The sequence below is a fragment of the Ostrinia nubilalis genome, chromosome 9 (assembly GCF_963855985.1).
Source record: "Ostrinia nubilalis chromosome 9, ilOstNubi1.1, whole genome shotgun sequence".
NCBI classification, from domain to species: domain Eukaryota; kingdom Metazoa; phylum Arthropoda; class Insecta; order Lepidoptera; family Crambidae; genus Ostrinia; species Ostrinia nubilalis.
Genome location: NC_087096.1, coordinates 4942880 through 4968414, shown reverse-complemented (window position 1 = coordinate 4968414; position 25535 = coordinate 4942880). Strand labels below are relative to the sequence as shown.

Sequence of the window (25535 nt, the reverse complement as noted above, 5' to 3'; positions counted from 1 at the left end):
CTAGATAAGTCTTTGATTTAGAAGTCAAAATCACGGAAAATATCTTGATTTAGACGTTAAAACCACGGAAAAGTTCCTAGAATAAAGAAATTTCGCGCTGGCTTCAGAATTCTTTCACCAATATTTACTTGGAAAAGTCTGTAATAACAGACATTATAATGAAACTAATTGCTGTAATAATAATGGATAGGTATTCGCAGCTGGATTAAACAAAACTGTTCAATGTTTTTTTTTATTTCGAAAATTCCATTTAATAGACTGAATAAATATAAAATCAGTGATGAACAAAGTACCTAACAGCTCTTGTTGCTTTTTTTATAAACCAAATCTCATTTAATGATAGATAAACTCTTATTGACTGACTAGACCATCATCATTGGTCTATTAATGAACATTAATTTCAGCTGCCAAAAAAAATATACCTCGTAGGTTGCATTGTCAATGTCAGAAGCATTTATCATTCGGTTGTGGCACATCATGGTCCCTTTTTATTAAGTTCGCCCCTCTTTCGCCAATCATTATGACAGGACCGTTAGTATTCCCACTTACATGAGACATCATCACGCTAGCGTCAACCACACGGAGTTTATTAACAGAGTGCACTTTAAGCTTACTGCTCACAACAGATGTTTTGCTATCTTTACCCATTCTTGCTGTCCCCACTGGGTGATAAACAGAAATCACCATATTCTTTGCGATACATTTCCAATAATCACTACTGTCCAATTTGTAACCGTCACATTCCGGCCAACTAATTCTAGCCAAACGCGCCTTTATTGACTTAAAATATCTGGTATTAACAATTTTAGTCAACATCTGAATACCATCTACAACTGCTTTCATATCTCTGGTATCATTTAAATAGTTTGCGTATATCAATGGGTATTCGTTAGGGTCCGATGAATTCAATGAAATATGCCCAGTAGAATATGGATGCAGTAAATTGAATAGAAATAAGTACACAGAGTGGTTCTTATTTTGATTAATCAATGATTCTCGTACAGTAACCTTGTATCTCGGAATCGTTTTCAAGTATCTCTCAAGACGAGGGGAATTCTTCCCAAATACTTGGAGATGGTTCTGAAATTCTGGGTATTTAGCGGTTCTGCTCCTCGCATAAAATGCTGTTACATCAAGAAAGCTGTTTTGTGCTAGGGGACCGGTACGATTATATAAATATTGTATTGTCCCAAAATTTTGATCAGCTTGCGAGGGTTCTTCTGGTTCATCGCCTAATATAGTGACTGGAATTATTAAGTGATCTTGGAGGTATTTTCCAACAGCAGGCAAGTCTGCAATACATTGAATATCCTTTGATTCTAAATGTTCTTTAGATCCTATACCAGAAAGCATAAGTAGTTGTGGGGTGTTTATAGTACCAGCAGACAGAATAACTTCCTTAGATGCTAATATTTGAATCGTGTTGCCATCGTAATCAACTTCAACTCCATAAGCTTCCTTTTCATCCTCCTTTACGAGTACTTTTGTAACTAATGCATTTGTGATAACATGCAAATTGTCTCTGCTTCTTGCTGGATTCAAATAAACATGATCAGTGCTTCCACGACGTCCATTGTATGCTGTGGCTCTGAATATACCAGATCCCTTAACATTAGCGTAGTTTAGATCTTTTTCAGTCCTGATCCCAAGTTCATTCCAAGCCGTGAGCACTTTCAATGTCAAAGGTCTGAGAGTGCTATTAAAAGTATTAATTACCAGAGGTCCTGTACTACCATAGAAGCTTTTGATGCCTCTATCCCTGGCTAATTTCTGGTCTTGTAGACTTTCAGCTTTTTTGAAGCAATTTCTTACAACGCTTGGACTCCAGTCCTTGTTGCCAGCATCGTACCATCTTTGGTAATCAGAATTGCTTCCCCTGACATAAAGCATAGCATTTATATTGCTGCAGCCACCTAACATTTTTCCTCGCGGCCAGTATACAGTGTTGTTAACATTGGCTCCGTTGGTCACGCCATCGTTTTGTGTGTAATATTGCCAGTCGTATTTAGTGAAAAATATGCCTTTGTCTAATCCAGGGATCTGAAAATTAAACAAGATTTTTAAGATTCTGTCACAAAGTCATATGCAAATGATAAAGAATCAATCAGGAAATTATTCTTACGCTTGCTTCTATGGGTGGACTTGGTCCAGCTTCGATCAGGAGAATTTTCCATTTTTTCACTTCACTCAGCCTATTCGCTAGAACACAGCCTGCTGAGCCTCCTCCAACTATCACGAAGTCGTATGTTGCTCCATCTGAACAAACATTGTTAGGCATTTATGTTAATACTGTTGTAAAGTAAATAGAAAGAGCTAAATAAATATAAATACACGTACTTTTTGTTTTTGTAAAATAATTAAATAAACTTATTTTTTTAGGTGGTAAAGTGAGGATTACAATGCAAACAACTACAACAAAAGGTGATAATAATTAAGTGAATAAAACATTAAAAGGTTCGAATACAATTTGAAACAAAATAAAATGTTTTAATAATGTTGAGACTCTCTTAACCCTCCGTGTACGAGGCGACTAAAAGTTACGTCCCGTACCAGGTGGGGTATGACACACCCCAATATACAAAGTGATAAAATTTTTATTCAACATTTTTTTAGGTGGAATTTAATATTTAATATTGATTTTTTACGTATGCTAATTAGGTTTAAGAAATGCTCTGAGCTGAAAATATGTATTATAACATTTTTATCATAAAAAAACAAAAAGACACAATTTCCGTTGTTCTTGTAATTTAGGAATCAGTTTCCTATGTATATTTTTTAATTAGTGCCTTTAATTATGACAACCGTTTTTATTTAACAAAGTACAAGTATTTACTTATAATTTAAAAGTAAATTAAAAACTGGAAGGGTATAAATTTGTTTTGATCATCGGTTTTCAATTTACCACAATTCTGATGAAAGAAAATGAGTATGCTCAATGCATAAAATGGGAGCGTAACAATTTTATTTATTTATAAAATATGTTATTCCATTTTAGTAGCCCATAAATTGTATCACCAAGTATAAATTGTAGCCCACAAGTGTATGTTCACATACATCTTCGGATCTCAGTACTAAACTTCCAGATTCGCACTAAAAGTCATCTCATTTGACTAAAAGTGCTTGAAAATTTCAGATACCGTAAAAATCACGAAAAATAATATTTGTATTGAATTTTATTCAATTGACAAAGCTAAAAATATATAAATTACACCAAAACTGTTAGATTTTTTTTTTTTACTTTTTAACAACGTCCCGTACCAGGTGGGGTGTGTGACACCCACACGCACTTTAAAGGCATGTAACTCAGTTGGTAGTTACCGCTGGACTGATTTTGCAACGCTGATCGAAGCAGCAGTATCATAATTCCAGCTACTGAGAATTTCAAATTCAGCACTTGCAAAATTTTAAAATTGTGGCTATTTTTAAAGGACTGGGGTGTGTCACACCCCACCTCGTACAGCGAGGGTTAAAGTAAATTTCCCAGAATGGGATGTGGAGGAGCACCGCCCAAACCATAGTTCACTGCAGAATTTCTTTAGGAATGCGTTAATTACGTAGCTAATTTGTTTTCTTTGCTTAAAGTAAAAATAATTTCCATCTTATTTGTAAACTAATTGCCAATAAAAAGCAATAAAATTATCATCTTTTCAAAAGAATTATACAGAAAAATGAAGAAGTTAAATAAGTTACATCATACAATTTAGTAAGTATACGAGGAATTTACCCTCAACGTCATCATCAGGTGTAGTTTGATCGTTCAAAAGACATTGAGATGCTGCAAAGAATTGGATCGCCGCTGCAAAAGTGTCGGGAGCAGTGCCTGTAGTGGGGGACAGGCATGAAGCATTGTAACCACTAAAAATAAGACAAAAATGGGGTCAGAAAGAAAATTTTGAGTACGGACAGACGCCAGCACGTCAAGCAAGCTAGCACTTTAAGCTAAACATTGTGGGGTCTTAATCAGTTGTAATAGAGTTGAGTTTGAAATAAAAATGTATAGACTTATTTTGTGAACCTCCAAAACTGTAGAAGGTAAGTAAACATTAGAGGAAGATACCATGGGATATCATTACTATTTATAATTAAATTATTAGTAGGTACTTATTTATAACAAAATTAGTTATGAGGGGGTCAAAAGTGGCTCCAAATGGTTCGTGTAATATTATACAGGGTCTAGATTCTTAATGCAGTTTACACACCAAACCCGCTGACCCACCCACAATAGTTTTAGATTTTTACAAATTGTCAAGAGTCATAGAAAACTAAGTACAAGTCAACACACGAATCTATTGCATTAATTAATTTTAAATTCTATCCTCGTTGTTCGAAATAATTTGAGAAAATTTGTGATACAAACAACAGCACACCAGACTCTACATTTAATTTTGTCGCAAATTCACTACTATTACAACTTCAAGTCTTATTGTATTTTTTACAATCCAATAATACAGTGAAACACAAATTGCTATGTACTATTTGAACAGGGTAAGATTGTGAGAGAACTGGAGTCTGAACTAGGCGAGAAGCCTGTACTACAGAGCGCCAGTACTCTCCTCACTCCATAATGGCCGGAGCACATAGAATTTATTATTGTCATTTTAAAAACTAGACAAAGACTAGTATAGTTAAATGTTCCGACGTCTGATCGTACAATACAAAATCAAGCATTTAAGAATTAAACAAAACAAAGAAAACTTACCAACTCATACTAAACTGCAATTTTCACTAGCCTCCGATGACACTCTAAGACACACTAAAACCAATTGCTCGTTAATTCAATAAATTGGACTAACTTTATATTGCTAAAACAGCCCAATTAATTTCAGGTTAATTATTTAACTTATCGTTAATGTTGGTACTAAATAGTACTAATTAAAAGTAAAAATTCTTTCAAATGATAAGCATTTGATGCTTATTGCTACTTTTGAATATTTTATATGCCTATGTTATAATACTAGTGGTTCACCCCCATTTTGGCTGGCATATAACTTAAAGGTAAATCAATATTCCGTATTCAACCTATGATGTCTCAGCCCATTTGTTCACTCATCCTTAATTAGTATTCCTAGCTTAACCTATGACATTATATGGCTATTTATCCTAAATGCAATCGTTACTCATCCCAAGGTAAAAACAAGTACCTATGTATAGCAAAACAACGTTTACTAATTTTTTAGAAAGTTATTAAAAAGAGAGATAATTTAATATACTACGAGTAGCACGAAAACATTACCTACATGTTTAATAAAATATACAAACATTCTTATGGGCAAACCTTCATCAACACACAGTTGTTAAACGTGAAAGTCTGAGTATTTATTATCTGTTATCTATGCAAAAGAGTTTGCTCATTGTTCACCCTTAAACCGGTTTTAATTGTTTGAACAATGTTGCGTTTCGGCCCTTACTTACCAGTTTACTGACCTACGAAGTGCACCTCTCTCGTGTTTAAAATGCATAACAATCATGATGGTGACTTGTGTTATGTGGGTTCGCAACGAGGCCGTAAATTCTTGTTATGTAACGGTTTCCTTGCTGCCCCATCGGCCGTCAGTTCTGCGTACTATGTGCCCTACCCATTGCCACTTTAGCTTGCTAATCCGTCGGGCTATGTCAGCGACTTTAGTTCGTTTACGGATCTCCTCATTTCTGGAGTGGAGGCCGCGTACCGGAAAACACAGAGTGGGAGACACGTCCGTCTCACCCACAAGGTGGACCGACGACATCATAAAAGCAGGAAGGCGCTGGACGCAGGCCGCTGCGTCTTTCCGTTCTATACATGGCCAGAACGCACCCATAGGAAACTGCTCGTGTATATTTTGTAGTGCCTGTTTGTAAATCTGTGACTCCAAACTATAGTTACACGAATTTTGCGTACTGATCGTGTATAGTTTGGAAGAGCTTAGTAAAAAAAGTCATTTCCAAACTATACTCGTTTCGTTTCTACTACTACACCACTTACACTTGACTAGAGAGTGTTTAGTTGATATTTATTTAGTAAAATTCAGTAATATATGGAATTATATTTAAAATTACATTATTTGATATTAGGATTACATAAAATATTATTATTTTACTGAATCTATAATAAATCTAGATTTTTAACACTATTGTAAGTGGTTTTCGAAATTAAATTGATTAGGTAGATTTCAAATTAAATAACAATTATTAGTGTAGAAAGTTCAACATGCTATTAATACATAGTATGCGAGACTTTAAATGCTAGGTTTGTATTGTCGGCCGTTTGGTGTAGTGGTTCGAAACGGACTACTATTCCGGAGGTAGCGGGTTCGATTCCCGCACAGTACAAACATTTGTGTGCATGAACATATTTGTTTGTATTGGACTGGGTGTTTTCTATGTATAATAAGTATGTATTTACAAAAAAAAGTATTAAAGTATGTTTATATCCGTTGTCTAGTACCCATAGTACAAGCTTTGCTTAGTTTGGGACTAGAAGCGCAGTGTAAAATGTCTAAGGATATTTATTTATTTATTATTTACTAGCTTTCTGCCCGCGGCTTCACCCGCATGGAGTTTTTTTATTTTTTTTATTTAGCATGCAACCAGTGGCGGCGTAGCATGGGTTGGTTGGCACCCGGGGCGATCACCCCCCCCGTCATAAGTCCTAAGGCACCCCCTGGTACCCCCTAGGATTTTGGGGTTACCTACCGATTCGAAGATTGAAAGATAATCGCACCCCCCCCTTCCCCCCGTATCATGACATAGACCGCAGTCTTGCCATGCAGATGCGCCAGTGAGTACTAATCTGCGCGACTTGTGTTTGTGTCACCCCCTGATGCTTGGAACCCGGGGCGGACCGCCCCCACCGCCCCCCCCTTACGCCGCTACTGCATGCAACTACTCGCGTATAAATTGTAATCACGCACTTATTACAATACATACATGATTAGTCCGTATGCGTACTGGCGATGTATATTTTGGAGCAAGATAATTGACCTAAGTCACTACAAAGTATACGCGAGCAGTACGCAGCATATGCGTACTGGTCGTGTATAGTTTGGAGGAGCTTAGTAAAAAAAGTCATTTCCAAATTATACTCGATTACTTTCACACCCTTGCGTTCTGGCTATGTATAGAACGGAAAGACGCCAGGCCGCTACCAACCGGGCAGCATGGAAAACATTGGGGGAGGCCTATGTTCAGCAGTGGACGTCCTATGGCTGAGATGATGATGAACGGTTTCCAATTTTATAAAATAAAGCACCAACTTGCTATTATGGCAGTGTTGAACGAAGTTGTATAAAGAAACTTCTCACAACTGTGATCCTAGTGAAATTAAAAATGTTGTGAAAGAATCTTTGCACAATTTGGATAGATTGAATCAGTATAGACATTGTATCAAGAAACTTTGTTGTCACTACATGATCAGGGGCTCAGTCTGGTAACAAAGCTGCCAGACTTCAAAAATATTAAAAGTAAAAAAAACGACGTTAAAACTGGTGCCGAAGTAACTAAAGGTCAACTTAGCTTACTAAAAAATATATTTTTATTCCGACCGTACACAAAAATCTTATAGTTTTTAAGTGGGTTTAAAATAATTTGAGCTAGGAATGTTTTTGGGGTGAATAAGGAACTTTTATAATGAAATAATTGTAGTGGGTTGAGAAAGTTTAGTTAACAAAATTAGGTTAAGTAAGGAAAATAAATAATGAGTGGGTTGAGATGAGACGTCATAGGTTGAATACAGTGCCCCGAGTGCGTATGATAAAGGTATGTAACATAATATAATTTATAGGATTTAATTATCTATTTATTTTAACTTTCAAACAATAAAATTTTATAAATAGTAACTAAAATACTGGAGATAAAGTAGCAAAAATGATTTTGGAAATTATCTTACATTGGTTACTAATTTTATTTTCACCGTAACACAGATTTCTCTTTTGAAACCTATTTCAGGCACCAGTCGAGGTACTGCGAGTTTGAGAGCACTTTAGGTAAGAAATCCTGGGCGGTAATATTTTTTTTTTCACTACTTTCACACCTCCACAGTGCCGAATCGTGGCGTCTGAAAACTATGTGACTGTAAAAATAATAATAACTAACTTTTTATAGCTGAAATGAATGCATAATTTATGAATATGAGTGTGAGTAGTGTAACGTGTAACTGCAAGAAAGGATTTTTTTCCTGGCGGCTTGGTGACTGGAATTGAACCGCCACCGGTGCAGACGGAGAAGATGGTGAGTTGTCTGCACGTGATAAGAGGTTGTCCGGCTTGCAGAAATTTATAAGAGTTACCGTTCCTTGTATTGAAGTTAAAAATGTAAATAAAACAGCTCCCTCTCAATTGACACAATTTATTTTGTTTCGTAAGCTCGTATACAGTTAACAATTACGATATTATAACTAATGTAATAGATAGTGCCAATCTCAAGGGATTCAGGGTCGTTAATTAGGTTCGGTTTGGTGAATATTATTGCCACTACAAATTTCTTAAAACTCAGCCTAAATATTAAAAGACTCTATTAGTTAAGATAACTGCGCGATGTCAGGTAGGAAACAGTGGCGGCGTAGCATGGGTTGGCTAAGGCACCCCCTGGTACCCCCAGGGGGGTTACCTACCGATTCGAAGATTGAAAGACAATCGCACCCCCTCCCCCCGTATTATGATATACACCGTAGACTTGCCATGCAGATGTGCGCCCAGTGAGTACTAATCTGCGCGACTTGTGTCACCCCCTGATGCTTGACTCCTACTTGAAGGATGGAAAAGTGGGTACCTTGGAAGCCATGCGGTTATAAGCCGTTACCCTGAACATTCCTCTCTTCTTCCGGGGTCCAACGGGTCTCGCACACTTTTAGGCTACAAGCAGCGTCCTCCACGGCCTCAAGCGCGCAGTGCCAGATGAAGCTCTTGCATCTCCTCGACAGGAAAGCGTTCAAACTCGTGCAGAGACAGAGGTTTGATGACAAGGAGGAAATGCGAAGAGATCAGCAGTTTAGAAAGGAGAAATAATTTATACGAAATGAGAAGAAATTAATGTCATTGAATTTCATAAAATATGTAAAATATAATATGTATTATGTAATAATTAATTTGTAAAATTCCACATCTGAAACGAAAAATACTAGTGTCAGCATCACATGTGGAACGTGGCATTAGGTTATGAGAAAATCAGCAATGGGAAACAAATACTTACGAAGACTGCTCGCTAATTTGAACTTCACTTGCAGTCTTCAGCATCACAACCCTCATCCAAAACAACGTTTAGGAAATTTCTGAAAGAAACGATCACATGAAATACCACGTAGGTACTGGAATACGAAAAATATCAATCACAAAAAATAAATAAGTTCTCCGACGGGAACTTACCTCATGTGTGTTAATTTTTAAAATATATTAAGACATTATCGTGGATGCATTACACGATTTGAAATACAGGGGATTACATCCCCGAAAATAATAAAATTGCGGTTGCGCACGATCGACCAAAATTCCAAAGTGATTTGACAGCTCAACTGACAGTCGCGAGTCATTGACATCGCGAGACGTTTCGTTTCGCCGCTTAAAAAAGTAAATACTAATAAAAACCATGATGAAAACAATTTCCAGAACACTGAAAATATTCTATTTAAAAATAGAATAATCAAAATAAAAACATTAGGAAATGTTTCATTAAAATAGTATATTTGAATTGACTGAGCAAAAAGCGCCATCTATTGCAAACTACTTCTAAATCACGCCAATAGATGTCGTTAGTGGTATCCTAAATCCAAATATCGAGTAAGAAAATCAATTTGTGAAAAACAGCTCAGCTGCAACGTTACAGTAGGCACACACTCACTGTTATTAAATTATCTACATTATCTATTATTCAATAATCTTAAACAACTTAAAACAAAATCGTTCGTTCGTTCGTTCGTTTCAGCCAAATGACGTCCACTGCTGGACAAACGCCTCCTCCAAGGTTTTCCACAATGCACGGTCCTGCGCTGCCCGCATCTAGGCTCTTCCCGCGACCTTTACCAGATCGTCAGTCCATCTAGTAGGAGGCCTGCCCACGCTACGTCTTTCAGCCCGTGGTCGCCACTCGAGAACTTTCTGCCCCAACGGCCATCGTCTCTACGAGCTATGTGCCCCGCCCACTACCACTTGATTTTAGCAATTCTGCGAGCTATGTCGGTCACTTTGGTTCTCCTGCGGATCTTCTCATTTCTGATTCGATCACGCAGGGAAACTCCAAGCATGGCTCGCTCCATCGCCCTTTGGGTGACCTTGAGCCTTCTTATGAGGCCCATCCATAGTTTACATACGTTTCAGATCCATATACTATCACTGGCAACACACACTGCTCGAAGACTTTTGTCTTGAGACACTGCGGTATTAATACAAATTAATTAACACAGCCGGAACGTAAACACAATGTTACGAGTTAGGGATCGAATGGTCTACTTAGTGGTCGAAATAAAGTATGGGATCGATCAGTTGATCGATCAACTAGTACGAAGAAATATGTAAATAAAATGTGTGATTTGAGAAAGAAGTTGGTTGGCTGGCATACATTTAGTATGGAAGCTGGAAACATTGAATTTTCGGATAGATTTAGTTTACGAGTATGTGGTAACATAGGCCAGTAGAATTAGATTTTAAATCGGAAATAATTCCTATAAAAGATTTTATTGCTTTAATGGCTTCATTGGTTGCCCATTAAGACTCTCCTAAGTTTTCGACTTCGACGGAGTTGTGCTTAAATGGTGGGGGCCCCCGAAAGAGGCGCTTTTTCGGTTTTCCGGTTATACCGCGTAAAGGACTTACTCTTTCGAAAAGTGGTCTTCCTGACGGTTGAAGGGCATGTAATCCTGCATTAAATAAGACCAAATTCATATGTTTTGGACAAACCGTTCTCGTGCAAATGTTCGGCAAAGTACAAAATATGTGTATAATTAATGACCCTCTCCACGTCCAATGGCTCGTTATCCGTAGGCTCCCAAGCTTTGTAAAGGGTCGCCTTAACCAGCGTATCCCTATCATATCAGTATAACCCTGTCAAGGCTCACGAGTTGAATTCGCTTATCCTTGTTCGTCCCAGCCGTTCCTTAACTGCGGTTGCTGCACCTCTTCCTGGCACTCTCCTGAACGACTCTGTATTACTTAATGTGGCTGCCCCTCTTATTGTACCCTCATGTACGATTGCATTGCTTAGCCATATGCCTGGTTCAAGGTTCGACGCCACAAAAACAACTACGTACGCGTGAAAATAGTTTATATACTATTTTCCGTGCTTGCAACATTTTTCTTTACTGCTTCGCCTCTATTAGTCGTAGAGTAATTGTATATACCCTATAGCCTTCCTCAATTTATGAGCTATTCAACACAAAAATAATTATTTCAATCAAACTAGTAATTCTTGAGATTAGCGTTTTTAAAACTTTTCAGCGTTTTAATATGAACTTGTTGTTGTTGATTTTTGGAGTCGAAACTTAGACCAGGCATACGGCTAGGCAACGTAGTCGTGCAGGAGGATACAAGGAAGAGGGGCAGCCACAGTAGGTAACACAGAGTCGTTCAGGTGAGTGCCAGGAAGAGGTGCATCAACCGCAGTTAAGGAACGGCTGGGACGAACAAGGATAGGCGCTTCCAGCTCGTAAGCCTTGATAGGGTTACACTGGTTGAGGCGCTCCTTTTCAAGACTTGGAAGTCTGCGGGTAACGAGAAATTGGACGTGGAGAGGGTCTTTAATTATACACATATTTTCTACTTTGCCGAACATTTGCACGAAAACGGTTTGTTCAAAACATATGAATTTGGTCTTATTTAATGCAGGATTAAATGCCTTTCAACCGTCAGGAAGACCACTTTTCGATAGGGTAAGTCCGTTACGCGGTATAACCGGAAAACCGAAAAAGCGCCCCTTTCGGGGGCCCCCACCACTTAAGCACAACTCCGTCGAAGTCGAAAACCTAGGAGAGTCTTTATGGGCAACTAATGAAGCCATTAAAGCACAAAAATTTTTAGTAGGAATAATTTCCGATTTAATTCATTTTTATGTTTAATTCTACTGGCCTAAACATTAATGATACCGTTTGATAGAGCACGTGAAGCAATTTCAGAATCAGTAACCAGTTTTTCGTTTTTCGATATCTTGTATAGTTTAGAAATAATCAAGTAATATTACAGAAAAATGACTGTCATATTTGGAAAACGAGTATGTTGAAATTATTTCACCGTATCCAACAAATTAACACGGTTTACACGGTACTAAGATTTTATTATTTTGTAGTTTTATGAGCAGCTGTAAAAGTTTTTATGAGTATATTCACATCAAGTATGGTTTAGGAAATTATATTTATTGTTCTATAGCATCTTTCTACAACTTGAGAATCACTGACGTAACACTGAAACAATGATCCTGAACTGAGCAAACTCGTTGATGGAACTGTAGCTCCACTGATAATAATAGGTAATAGGTAATAATAATCATCATCGTCATTTAGTCTTCTTCTTTAAACATCTCTATCATACTGACTATTACGAGTATATACTCAAAATCTAGGTACATTATAAGAAATAACATTAGTTCACTGTATTTTTATTTATATGCTTGACCATCAACTAGGAAATGAAATACAAATTTCCTTCATGCCATATATTTTATTACAGCATAATCGTATACATACACATTCAAGTTTTAAGACAGAATCAAAAAAGTACAAATTTTAATATCAATTATTGCATGTATCATTTGTTTGAAAACCATAATCTTCTTTGATTAAATTGGCTGCTCTTTCAGCAACCATAATGACTGCACCATTGATATTCCCACTGATTTGTGACATCATTGCACTGGCATCCACCACTCGCAGTTTATCGACACAATGTACTTTCAATTGACTGCTTATTACAGACGTTGTAGTATCATTACCCATTCTTGCAGTTCCAATCGGATGGTATATTGTAGTAACCGCATTTATAGCTATACACTGCCAATATTCAAAGCTGTCCAGTTCATAAGGATCACACTCAGGCCAACTCATTCGTCCCAAAAATCCATTGATGGATTTAAAATATTCTGTATCAACAATCTTTGTTAACATCTGTATCCCCGCAACTGTGGCATTTATATCTTCGGTGTTATTTAGATAGTTAGTGTAAATCAACGGGTGATCTTGAGGATCAGACGAGTTTAAAATTATTTCCCCTGTAGATTGAGGATGAAGGAGGTTGAACGAGAACAAGTACAAGGTATTGTTCTTATTGAAATTCAATACTGATTCTGTCATGACATCTTTATAATAAGCATAACGAGTTAAATAAGCTTCTAATGTTGATGAATTCTCGTTGAATAGTTTTAGATGATTCTGAAATTCTGGGTATTCAGTTCCATTCCTGGCGTAAAATGCCATGACGTCAGCAAAAGTATTTTGGGCCAGAGTACCAGTTTTGTTATAAATGTATAATAATGTATCCAAACTCTTTTCTCTTAGAGTAGGGTCAGGGGAACCACTGCCATATATAGTAACTGGAACAATGAAATGGTCTTGCAAGTATTTTCCAACTGCAGGCAAATCAACTAGACAGCTAATATTTTTCGATTCTAAGTGCTCTTTTGGTCCAATTCCAGATAACATAAGTAACTGTGGTGTGTTTACGGTACCAGCAGACACTATGACTTCAGTTGTTGCATAAAAGCTGAACTGTGTACCATTGACATCCACCTCAACACCTTCAGCTTCCAATGTGGTTTCATTAATAAGGACTTTGGTAACCATCGCATTTGTAAGAACATACAAATTGTCCCTAGTTCTTGCTGGCCTTAAATACACATATTCAGTGCTTGAGCGTCGTCCATTAGCTGCAGTAGCTCTAAATATTCCAGATCCAAAATTGTTATTAAAATTTAAGTCTTCAACGGTTTCAATACCTATTTCATCCCATGACTGAAGTACTTTTAGCGTCAGATCTCTGTAAGTACTGTTGAAAGTATTGATGATCAATGGACCCTGAGTACCGTAGAAACTTTCTAGATCAGGGTTTTCTAATAAAGATTGGTCTTGAACATTTTCGGCTTTTTTGAAGCATTCTTTTACAACGTCTGGACTCCAATCTGTATTGCCAGCATCGTACCATCTCTGGTAATCTAAATTATTTCCTCTAAAGTACACCATGCCGTTTATATTACTGCATCCACCCAACATTTTTGCACGGGGCCAATAAACGGTATGATTGACAGTTGCTTTATTCGTTACTCCATTATCCTGTGTGAAATATTGCCAGTCATATGAAGTGTGCAAGATTCCTCCGGTCATTGCAGGTATCTGAAAATTAATAGTACATAATCTAAATAAATAATAATCTTGCTTAGGAACGAATGAAATTAATGAATATCTATCGGTTAAGCTACAAAAAGTTATACAATATCATAATTGTAAAATATATGTTATCGTGTAATGTTATAACGTCATCGCTATCATCATCATCTAATTTAGCTACCACTGAAGAAACACGATCCTCTCCAATTTAACAGAGGCAAATGGAAGCCTTGGCCTTCACCACGCTGGCCTAAGAAGCCCAATGTTCGCATATTAATATCTTCTAGTCCTCTTTTACATCTTTGGAAAGTATTATACTGTGTATCTTTATTGGGAAATTAATAAATAGTAGTGTTGCAGCTCAATTATTAAAAAATAATTAACAATCTTACAGCGCTCTCCACAGGTGGGCTTGGTCCAGCTTCGATCAGAAGTACCTTCCATTGCTCCACTTCACTTAACCGGTTGGCTAACACACACCCTGCAGAACCTCCTCCAACTATGATAAAGTCGAATGAAGACCCATCTGCAACCAATATGAATAATTGAAATGTAGATAAAATATTTATTTGTAATGTAAATTAAAATTGTATTGTAAGCTGCAATAATTAACAGGCCGTACATTTTTAAATCGTTACCAATTTTAAGGTAACGCTTGCTTAATAGTTTTTCTTAAAATTACCTACCATCGACACTTTTGACTGCAAAAATCAGTCAATAGTGGGTTTAACTAACGCCCTTGGTCAAAATAACTTTTGACTGGAAAACTCAGCCAAAAGTAATATTGACCAAAGGCATCAGTTACAACCACTTTTGACTGATTTTTGCAGTCAAAAGGGGTTTTGAACGATTATGGGTTTTTTTTTAAATAATAAAATTGTTTATTTACACACCTTATAGGGCTTCATTACATCTAGTTACAATTAGAATTAAACATACATTATGAAGGAACAGAGAATGGTGTGACTGGAGCCTAATGTAGGGCAGCCCTGTATTTCAGGACTCCAGGTCCCACCCGTGAGGTTGAATGTATACAATGAGAAGACATGAACAGCGAAAAGACATGAATACAATACAATGCAAAGTTCTGACTGTAACGATCACAAGACACTATCTTTTTTGGTATTTTATATTTTTAATCGATTTACTAACAAAAGTATTTAGTAAAACTTCCCAGCTAATATTGTAACTAAAATTAATCTGGATTCTATAATGAATCTTTTGCTTACCTTCCACAACATCATCAGGAAGTGGCGTCTCTGCTAGTAGACACTGAGCTGCTGCGAAGAATTGAATTGCAGAAGCAAACGTCTGCGGCACCGTGCCGGTAGTTGGTGCGAGGCACGTGGCGTTATATCCACTGGAAATTAAACAATATACTAAATTAAAGAACAGCAAATGAATAGGTCCACCATTGCTGTGAGTATAATTAAGTAAATAGGCCATACAAGGTCTATAAGTGGACATTGGTCCACGGTGGCCAAGGACTTATAGACCTTGTCCATAAAAATGTTTCGACAACGCAGAACAGTCTGTCCTGGCGTAGCAAAACTAGGAGGCTAACCCCAGTTAGGTTTACGTTTTTATGGATTTGACATTTTGCGCCTAAATGCATTTGAAAGTGTTCTTTCAGATTGTACAGATAACAACTCAGTAAACTAAGCACTATGCTATTATAACAATTCCATAAGAGCTATTTTACTACAAAATGTATAATCTGATGTGATGTTAATTGAACATAGAAAAACCTGACCGTCTACGCATCGCTGTATGCAGGTTTCATGCTCCTTTGAGTTTTTTGTACTTCAGTAGCACTGACCTCTAATATACACTGGACAGGCTTTCTCATACAAATGACAGCTAATTTTGAGTGTCAATTTGAAGCGCCAATACGATTGTAGTAGTATTAACCATAGGAGTACATTACTAATTTTAGTTCCATGAACATATCTGCCCACAGTATGGCTTACAGCGCCAAAATGGCGAAACTCAAATAGGCACGAAAATATGACAGCAGCCAGTCCAGTGTGTGTAGGTACAGGTCAGTGTTAAGTAGGTATGTAAGCTGCAAGCAAGCGTAAAATTAAAACGCGTTACGCTTCACTGGACAGTAGGCTTTACTTTTGTTAGATCGTGCATTTTTTGTGATCGTGATGTATTCCGCAATAAGGGAAACCTTAAGATCTATAAATTAAAGACAAATATCCAATTAGGTAAAGATTTTTTAAAAGAAAATCGACCCTATATGGGAACTGGAAATCCACCAAATGTCAATAGTTAGGGAACACAAGAAGAAGAGCTAACTATGTATTTAGTTTTTATTTGGACATAAAATAAAAAGACTGAAAATGCGCCTGAAAATTTATAAAAAATGAGAATGTGTCAAAACAAAATATCTTAACCTGAATAAAAATCAATATTATAAAACTTACCAAGTGCTCATATCGGAAAAATTGATTTCAACTTAACACTGCTTATATTCTGTACATGTTATGTTCATTGTTTCACACAGTTTAAAAAAGAAATAGAACATTTGAACGAAACAACTGGTTTAAATACTGTCATGATGACATAAATTAATTCACTTAGGAAATGGGTCATTCTACAAGAGCCTATGAAAAAAATACTTTTTTTAATTTGAGTAAGTATAATAGGCTAGTTTCCTAAAAAATATTTTTAAGTCCGTCAATTTTAATATAAAAAAATATTGGACACGTAAATTTTTAATTGTCAATCAAACAAATAATTAGTTACAAAGTTATAGTGCGTTGAAGTTCCGCGCGACGTCACAAAGCGCTGCACTTTTACGCACTCACTGACGTCACGGGCCTTTTCTTTAGAACTTTGGCACGCTTTATCTCTTTACATTTTCATTAGTTTTAAAAAGTGAAAAATAGGTGTCGAGTATTTTTTGATAAGCTAACTGACGGACTATTTAAAACTCTTGCTTTTTTACCCAGGAAACATCCCTATTGGTATCAAAATTATTAATTATAATAATAACAAAATAAATATCCTTGGACATTTTACACTACGGTTCTAGTCCCAAACTAAGCGTAGGTTGTACTATGGGCACTGGACAACGGATATAAACATACTTAAATACTTTTTTTTGTAAATACATACATAATAATTACATACATATAATATTAAGTACACATAGTAACACCCAGACCCGTCACAGAAATTAAAATTCATCATTTCCATTTCTGCCCGGCCGGGAATCGAACCCGGGACCTCTCGGCAAAGTTCTGAACTGAACCACTACACCAAACGGCCGACGCGCCGACTTTAACTTAAATAAACTTAATAACTTAACTAAGTGAACTTTTACCTACAGAATTTTGAAACTAAACAAAGGCATCTTATTTTATGAGTTATAGAAATAGAAATAGAAATATTTATTTGTCTTTGAATAGAGTGTACAGAAGGTCAAAAATAACAAAATATGATCACCCATCCAGCCATCAACAATAGCATGCAAATATATCGAAGAAATATTGATATTACATATAATTATTACGGTATTACTTTTTGCTGATTATTCCCTATAGCTTAAAAATTCTTGGAGAGAGTAGAATAATCGCGCGACAAGCCACTTTTGCAATGTGGTCTTAAACTGATTAAAGGACAGTTCTTTAATATCTTGAGGAAGTTTATTATAGATTTGGACACATATGCAGAAACAGTTTTTTTGAATACGAGTACTTTTTGGGATGAACTCAAGGACTAGTCTATTGCAATTCCTAGTATTACGTGGGAAAACATCTTTGGCTTTTTTGTATAATATCACTTGAACAAAAATCGGCCTCTTTGTAGAATGACCCAATTGCTTTTTTCTTAACCTAACTAAACCACTAAATTCAGAGCACGGTGACGGTGTCACACATGCGTGCTGTAGGGGAGAGCGGGGCTAAACGTGCCGGGGGTATTTATTGCCGAAGCGAATATCTCAAAAACAGAGTTAGATAAACGATCGCATTTTGTAGTGTAATGCCTAAAAGTTGGGCACATGATGTGGCTGCCATTTTAATTGCACCAGGGACGCGGACCTTGTGGCAGTGCATGTGCCTTCAAAGCTACGTAAATTAATATTTTTGTCTCGATACTTTTTGGTCGTAAGGTAGCATTTTTCGTGCTTTTAATGTGAGTTTTATTCAAATGTTTGTTATGTATCCTAGTTTTGTAATTTTAATACTTTGAGCTGAGTAATTTTTATATGCGAGAAAAAATATCACACAAACGGGGTAAAATGTGCCGATCATGTTGGGTTGCTTGTGTTACTGACCTCAGCTATGGCACAACTTGTCCCAAAGTTGGGCTGGTAGAGCCTCGCTACCCGTTGCGTAGAAAAAAACACTTTTTCTTAAAAACTATTTAAAATGTGCCAAATCTATAGAAATTCGTATCAGACTAAATTTGCATTAGGATGAACTAGTCTTTCAGACATAGTACTTATTTTATCCGAATTATTTAAGGATTTTTCAAACTCGGCACTTTCAGCCCCGTTCTCCCCTAATTAAACATAATTTTATGACATTGACATCACAAGCCTTATTGCGATGACACGTGATCTAAAGCAATTAATAATAATTATGTGTCACTAATTACTACCTAGCTTTTTTATCTACCTGCTTAATTATTTATAATGAATAAAATTTCGTAAATTCAATTGGAATAGTTTTGTTTCATAAATAAATTAAAATACATTACTAAACAAAAAAAAATTAAACGGCTGAACCGATTGGATTTCACTGAAAATTTTTATTTTATTTATTTATTGAAATAGATTTACCAACAATGTAGGTATTTGCTTCTTAATCTTAGCAAGCTATTAGTTACTCTAAAATAATAATAGTGGTAAAAGTAAGTACTTGACGTAATAAATATAGATTTTTGGTGTAGGTTTTTATCATCATCATCATCATTTCAGCCATAGGACGTCCACTGCTGAGCTGCTTTCCACGTTGATCGATTGGTAGCGGCCTGCGTCCAGCGCTTTCCTGCTACCTTTACGATGTGTAGGTTTTATTTTTGTAAAAATTATGTATTTCTGTAATCAAGTGTCATCATACCATCAATATCATCAATAATTTTATAAAATATCGTTTACTCAAGTGTTATTTCACGAGCCTATTTAATTAATTTTAATTTGGACGTCATGGTCGTGTCAGAGAATTATAAAAACTTTACAGAAGCGTGAAAATCCACATTAAAACACAATGGCATTTAAATTCTACAAATAATTTATTACTCCTTAATTAACACTAGAAGTGCCGAAGATTACGACCCCCCTAAAAGCGCCGCTGGGTCAATTTTGTCCCAGCATGTATTTTGTAACATTTTTTAGTTTCAGGCATGAATATTATGATTAAAACTATTTGTAGTATCCTAAAAAAAAGGTTTATCTATGTAGTTAAATCAATATGTACTTATTTCTTTAAAAATATAAATGTATTCAATTTTAATTATATATTATTAAAAGTCAGATATTTTTGGTTTCATTTAAAAATAGTCACATATTACGTGGTGTTATACTGTATTACAATAATGAAATTACTACTTTAACTAGTCATTATTATTTTTAAAGAAAAAATAAATATCTTACAAATAATAGTGCACATTTTGCACAAAGTTTTTTTGTATGGTTTTTTGTCTCTCTGGTGTACTATGTGTTTAGGAATTTCTATAGGTATGGTTATTTTTCTGTTATCTGTACACAAACAATGAAGTTTTTTACCAATAACAATGAAAGTATGTACGTTTAATCTTCAAAATTTTATAAGTCACACATTTTAAAAATGTATCAAAACATACAATGTATGAACTGGCTTCTGTCTAGAAGCCACCTTCCTACTAATATTATAAATGTAAAAGTTAATAAATATTGATGAATTGAAGGATAGATGGACTGATGAATGGATAGGAAGGATGAATGGGTGGATATATGCCTGGAACTTGAACTAAGTGAGTATTGATTCATGGTTAGATCGATGGATGTTTTTTCACTCTTTTATGCAAAAAATACTAAGCCGATCTTAATAAAACTTTGCAGTTTTATTGTCAATACTTCAGAATAACATAATATAGGCTATAATTTAGAATAATATTCAATTATTTGGTCAAAAAGCAACGATAAGTGTCAAGAAATTAAGTCTTTCTATGATAAACTTAATTTCTCACGGGTGAAGTCACAGGCAAAAACTAGACTACAATATATTTACATTTCTGCATTGTCACGAGTCACCTAAACTCTCCTCACCTCTCCACTTTCGTATCTCCTAGAAAAAAGGACTGTTCATCGAATTATTGTGGCAAATACCAGGGTGGGACAAAATTGACCCAGTGGCGCTTCTAGGTAAATCCGATTTTAAAAAAAAATCTATTAATGTTATATTATCAAAAACATTAAAAAATTATAAAATTCAATAAATCAGAAAAAGTCAAAAAGTTTCATGGACTTTCGTTGAAAAATAAAAAAGTTAGAGACGATCAAACTCGCGAGTGGGACAAAAATGGGACGGCGGCCTTTCTAGTGTTAAAACGTCTCAGTTACATATAGATCATTCGGTTGTTCCAACCTATAATCTTGTTTTATCATATTAGCTCCGCGTTCAGCAATCATTATAACTGGACCATTGATATTTCCACTGATATGAGACATCATTACACTGGCGTCAATCACTCGCAGTTTCTTGACAAAATGTACTTTCAATCTACTGTTTATTACAGATTTACTTTTATCACTACCCATTCTTGCAGTCCCTATTGGATGATATACAGTGAATACCATATTTATAGCTATACACTTCCAATATTCATCACTATCTAATTCCAAAGCATCACATGTAGGCCAACTCATTCGGCCTAAAAATCCATTGATGGATCTAAAATATTTGGTTTTAACAATCCTTGCTAACATCTTAATCCCATCTACTGTAGCTTTTATATCTCGAGTATCATTCAGATAGTTGGCGTAAATCAATGGATGGTCTATGGGATTTGAAGAGTTTAGCTTAATATACCCTGTAGATTGAGGATGAAGCAGATTGAACAGGAATAAGTATAAAGTGTTGTTTTTATTTTGTTTTACCACTGAATCTATTACGACTTCTTTATATCTCACAGTTTTATTCAAATAGTCCTGCAAATCCGATGAGTTCTTGTGGAATATTTGAAGATGGTTCTGAAAGTCTGGATATCCAGCCCTTTTTTTACGTGAGTAAAATGCTACGACGTCACTAAAACTATTTTGTGCTAAGGAACCCGTTTTGTTATAAATATATTGAACTGAATCAAAACTTCTTTCTGCCTGCGATGGTTCACTATCACCGTCACCGTATATGGTCACTGGGATCATTAAGTGATCTTGAAGGTATTTTCCGACAGCAGGCAAATTCACTAAACACCGAATATTCTTCGACTCCAAATGTTCTTTTGGTCCAATCCCAGACAACATTAGAAGTTGTGGTGTGTTTACAGTACCAGCAGACAAAATGACTTCTGATTTTGCGAAAACGTTCATCAGCTTTCCATCGCGTTCCACTTCAACGCCATTTGCTTCTAAAGTGTTACTGTCAATAAGAACTTTGGTAACAAGCGTATTTGTAATAACAAATAAATTTTTCCTACTTCTTGCTGGATTTAAGTACACATGATCAGTGCTTCCACGGCGTCCATTAAAAGCAGTTGCGCGGAAAATTCCAGATCCTAGTTCATTGTTATAATTTAAATCTTCAACGGTTTTAAAACCAATTTCGTCCCACGACTGGAGTACTTTTTGTGTTAAGCTTCTGTAAGTGCTGTTAAAGGTATTAATTACTAATGGACCCTGAGTACCGTAGAATCTTTTTAGGTTCGGATTTTTCAATAATGATTGGTCTTGGAGACTTTCTGCTTTTTTGAAGCACTCTTTAACTACTCGTGGGCTCCAGTCTATGTTTCCAGAATCGAACCATCTTTGGTAATCTAAACTGTTTCCTCTGAAATATAACATACCGTTGATGTTACTACATCCACCTAACATTTTTGCGCGGGGCCAATAAGTTTGCTTATTTATGTTTGCTTTATTTGTAACTCCGTTGAATTGGGTATAATATTGCCAGTCATATTTTGTGCCGTAGATTCCTTTAGCCAATCCTGGTATCTAGAAAAACAAAAATTAATTAAGCATTTAAATTTAACATCATGGTATCTGGATAAATAATTCTTTTTCTTCCTCGTTCCCTCACTGATGAGGATCGCGACCACAGATAATGTTCCTCCACACACTGCGGTCATAAGCTGTGTGGACCGCACGATGCAAACTCCCGCCCACCGTATAATGAATAATAAGCATTATTAATAGAATTGCATTTTTTTTTCAATCTTACAGAACTCTCGACTGGTGGGCTTGAACCAGCTTCGATCAGCAGTACTTTCCATTGTTCCACTTCACTCAAGCGGTTGGCTAACACACACCCTGCAGATCCTCCTCCGACTATAATGAAGTCGAACGTTGCACCATCTGAAATAAGATTTTTAAAAATATTGAGGCTATAATGTCATTAGCACACGTACAAAAATACCTGCAAGCTGTATCTCATCATCATCATCATTTCATCCACAGAACTTCCACTGCTGAACATAGGCATTCCCCAATATATATTAATAATAGCTTACTATTTTATTTATTTTACCAATGGTCCGTGACCCTCACTCGGCATGGGGCACACTGAAAACCAGCGCCGTGGCCTTCGTCACCGTGGGCCACGGCATATGCTGAGTGGGGTCCCGTAATCCCGTTGCAGTGGGCATCTTGTTGGTGAATGGGTGGCACTGCTCAGTTTACTATTGTTTTTATTTTTTTCTTCTTCCATTATTATGTGCCAGTGTCATGTCTATGTAATTGCCTGTATTTGTGTGATGTCCATTGTAATAAATGTATCTTTCTTTCTTTCAATAATTTTCAGATTGGACGGTTGGCAACGGCCTACATCCAGCAGCGTCTTCCTGTAACTTTTATGAGGTCATTTATCGGTGGGAGAAAGATGACCTGATAGATTTACACTGCCTTTTGAAAAATGCGTTTTCATGCGCATTGCGCACACTTGCTTTAAAGTATTTTAGCACATATTGGAGTAATTTACCTGTTACTTCATCATCTGGAATCGGCGCATCTGTTAAAAGACACTGAGCTGCCGCAAAGAACTGAACTGCAGCACCGAATGTGTCTGGTGCTGTTCCGGTGGTCGGTGAAATGCAGGAAGCGTTGAATCCACTAGAAATAAGTACGTAGTAACTAATATTATTATCATAATCACTAATATCATAATCACATTGAGACCTTTCAAGTTAAATGCAGACAATAATAATTTTACACTTTACACTATGTCCAAATAATTAATTCCTGGACAATCAAAATGATGAGACTCTGGCCAATAAACAGAATTGTTGAATTGAATTGTGTTACTATGTAATTAAATAAATGCAACTCACCAACTCATATCGACTGTATCCATAATAATACTAAAAGGCTAAAAAGCTACTTTTGTGTGCACCATATAAAAACAAGCAGTGGTTAATACAATATTAAATTGCCATTGTTTTGGCTCTTTTATTTTCTTGGTATGTACAGTCAATAGCACACTAGACTGTAAATTTTTGTTGCAAAATAACATCTATTACCACTACATAAAATGCTACAGTTTTTATCTTAATTCTGTCGTCTGTACACCAATGGCCTCCATACTTGTTTTCAGACACAGTTTAGATGCTTTTCTAGATCAAGGCCAGTGTTATCAGTATTATACTACACTAGCTGTGCTCGCGACTTCGTACGCGTGAAAACCCGTTTTCGCAACATTTTTCATTATTGCTTTGCTCCTATTGATCTAAGCGTGATGTTGTATAACTTATAACCTTCCTCAATAAATGGGCTATCTAACACTGAAAAAATTTTTCAAATCGGACTAGTAGTTCCGGAGATTAGCACGTTCAAGTAAACAAACAAACTCTTCAGCTTTATAATATTAGTATAGATTTCCGTATAAACACTTTGTGGGACAATAAAGGGTCGACCTTATACCTTACCTACTTGTATTTAATCTTGTAATAAACTCGACTGATAAAATTAAGGACTGTAAGATGATTCTGGTATATTAAAAATTCTAAGAACATGCTTTCATGGAAATTTCATTACGTACAAATTGACGAAGCACTGGAGAAAAATATGACAGTGAAGGAGTATTTTGTAATATAACTATAATAGCACCACCGACTGCAGGTTCAGATCTTGCTGGTGTCAAAAGTTATTGCAAGCTATAAATTTTCATGCTCACTAAAAGAATTACTATTAATGACAGGGTTACTACCATGTACCTTCTAAATTTCGAGTTTCCGATATTTCGGCACTGTTGCAAGCGCCATGATCACAGAGTAACTGAGGAAACTGGCGGGTGAGATGTTTTGGCCAGATATATCAGTCTACCCTCTTTCGCAGTCTTTTAACGATTGCAACTCGAAATTAAGGTACATGCAATGATATTATATAAAAACAAAAGCAGATATGTTATAAGCGCTCGCGCTGTGAATACTCAAATACGTCCCAATTGGGACGTCTTGTGTTTAGTCTTCGTGTGGCCTGCGTCGTGCGCAATCGCGTGCGTACCACACCGTAAGTTCCTGTTCTTACCAAAATAAATAAAAAATGCCATCGTGTGTGTTTCGAAAGTGTACCAATTATGACTCTAAAGTAAACAAAATACAAGGGATCTCTTACCACATGTGATTATGCAAAATTATTTAGTATTTATATTTTCAATTATTTATGCAAACAATCAAGACGCCATGCGCCATGTTCAAGTTAAGAAAGAGAAAGCGATCTTGTTTTGACGTTAGAGCGATAAGGATGCGTGCGCTGCGGACATAGATTAGTTAGTGCAGAATCGTTAAAACTATAGCTATCTCTTTCATTTGCGTGCTATTTCGTGTCTTTTGTTTCACTTATCAGTTACATTTGTCAATGTGTGCAATTTGGAATAGCTCGGCACGGATTCAAATCGTAATTTCTATGAACGTAACATATCTATAGTTCTTTAATATCATTGGGTACATGGCAATAATAATTATTTAATACTTTAATAGGTGGACCGACGATATGGTAAAGGTCACGGGAAGAGCCTGGATGCGGGCAGCGCAGGACCGTTCATTATGGAAAACCTTGGGGGAGGCCTTTGTCCAGCAGTAGACGTCATTTGGCTGAAACGAACGAACGAACGAA

The 25535-nt window shown here is 36.2% G+C and overlaps 3 protein-coding genes across 3 annotated transcripts; all 3 read right to left on the bottom strand.

Moving 5' to 3' along the window:
* Window positions 1-254: 254 nt before the first annotated feature.
* Window positions 255-4762, bottom strand: LOC135074936 (ecdysone oxidase-like). Its single transcript, XM_063969300.1, has 4 exons — window positions 4700-4762; window positions 3725-3855; window positions 2123-2256; window positions 255-2040 (listed from the first exon to the last, which is right to left on the bottom strand). Exons 1-4 carry the CDS (start codon window positions 4705-4707, stop codon window positions 445-447), a joined length of 1869 nt encoding a protein of 622 aa, XP_063825370.1. The 5' UTR covers window positions 4708-4762; the 3' UTR covers window positions 255-444.
* A 7835-nt stretch (window positions 4763-12597) lies between these two features.
* On the bottom strand, window positions 12598-16799 carry LOC135074935 (ecdysone oxidase-like). Its single transcript, XM_063969299.1, has 4 exons — window positions 16708-16799; window positions 15505-15635; window positions 14668-14801; window positions 12598-14281 (listed from the first exon to the last, which is right to left on the bottom strand). Exons 1-4 carry the CDS (start codon window positions 16716-16718, stop codon window positions 12689-12691), a joined length of 1869 nt encoding a protein of 622 aa, XP_063825369.1. The 5' UTR covers window positions 16719-16799; the 3' UTR covers window positions 12598-12688.
* Window positions 16800-20813: 4014 nt separating this feature from the next.
* Window positions 20814-23841, bottom strand: LOC135074766 (ecdysone oxidase-like). The gene is made up of 4 exons (XM_063969149.1): window positions 23753-23841; window positions 23404-23534; window positions 22648-22781; window positions 20814-22421 (listed from the first exon to the last, which is right to left on the bottom strand). Exons 1-4 carry the CDS (start codon window positions 23773-23775, stop codon window positions 20814-20816), a joined length of 1896 nt encoding a protein of 631 aa, XP_063825219.1. The 5' UTR covers window positions 23776-23841.
* Window positions 23842-25535: the final 1694 nt, after the last annotated feature.

Coding starts and splice junctions, on each gene's coding strand:
- LOC135074766 (XM_063969149.1), bottom strand. CDS start 23,775: ATGGATACAGTCGATATGAGTTG. Junction 23,535..23,752: donor GATACAGTCGATATGAGTTG/GTGAGTTGCATT, acceptor ACTTATTTCTAG/TGGATTCAACGCTTCCTGCA. Junction 22,782..23,403: donor TCCAGATGATGAAGTAACAG/GTAAATTACTCC, acceptor ATCTTATTTCAG/ATGGTGCAACGTTCGACTTC.
- LOC135074935 (XM_063969299.1), bottom strand. Junction 14,802..15,504: donor TCCTGATGATGTTGTGGAAG/GTAAGCAAAAGA, acceptor TATTGGTTGCAG/ATGGGTCTTCATTCGACTTT. Junction 14,282..14,667: donor GCCCACCTGTGGAGAGCGCT/GTAAGATTGTTA, acceptor ATTAATTTTCAG/ATACCTGCAATGACCGGAGG.
- LOC135074936 (XM_063969300.1), bottom strand. Junction 2,257..3,724: donor ACCTGATGATGACGTTGAGG/GTAAATTCCTCG, acceptor ATGTTTGTTCAG/ATGGAGCAACATACGACTTC. Junction 2,041..2,122: donor GTCCACCCATAGAAGCAAGC/GTAAGAATAATT, acceptor TTTAATTTTCAG/ATCCCTGGATTAGACAAAGG.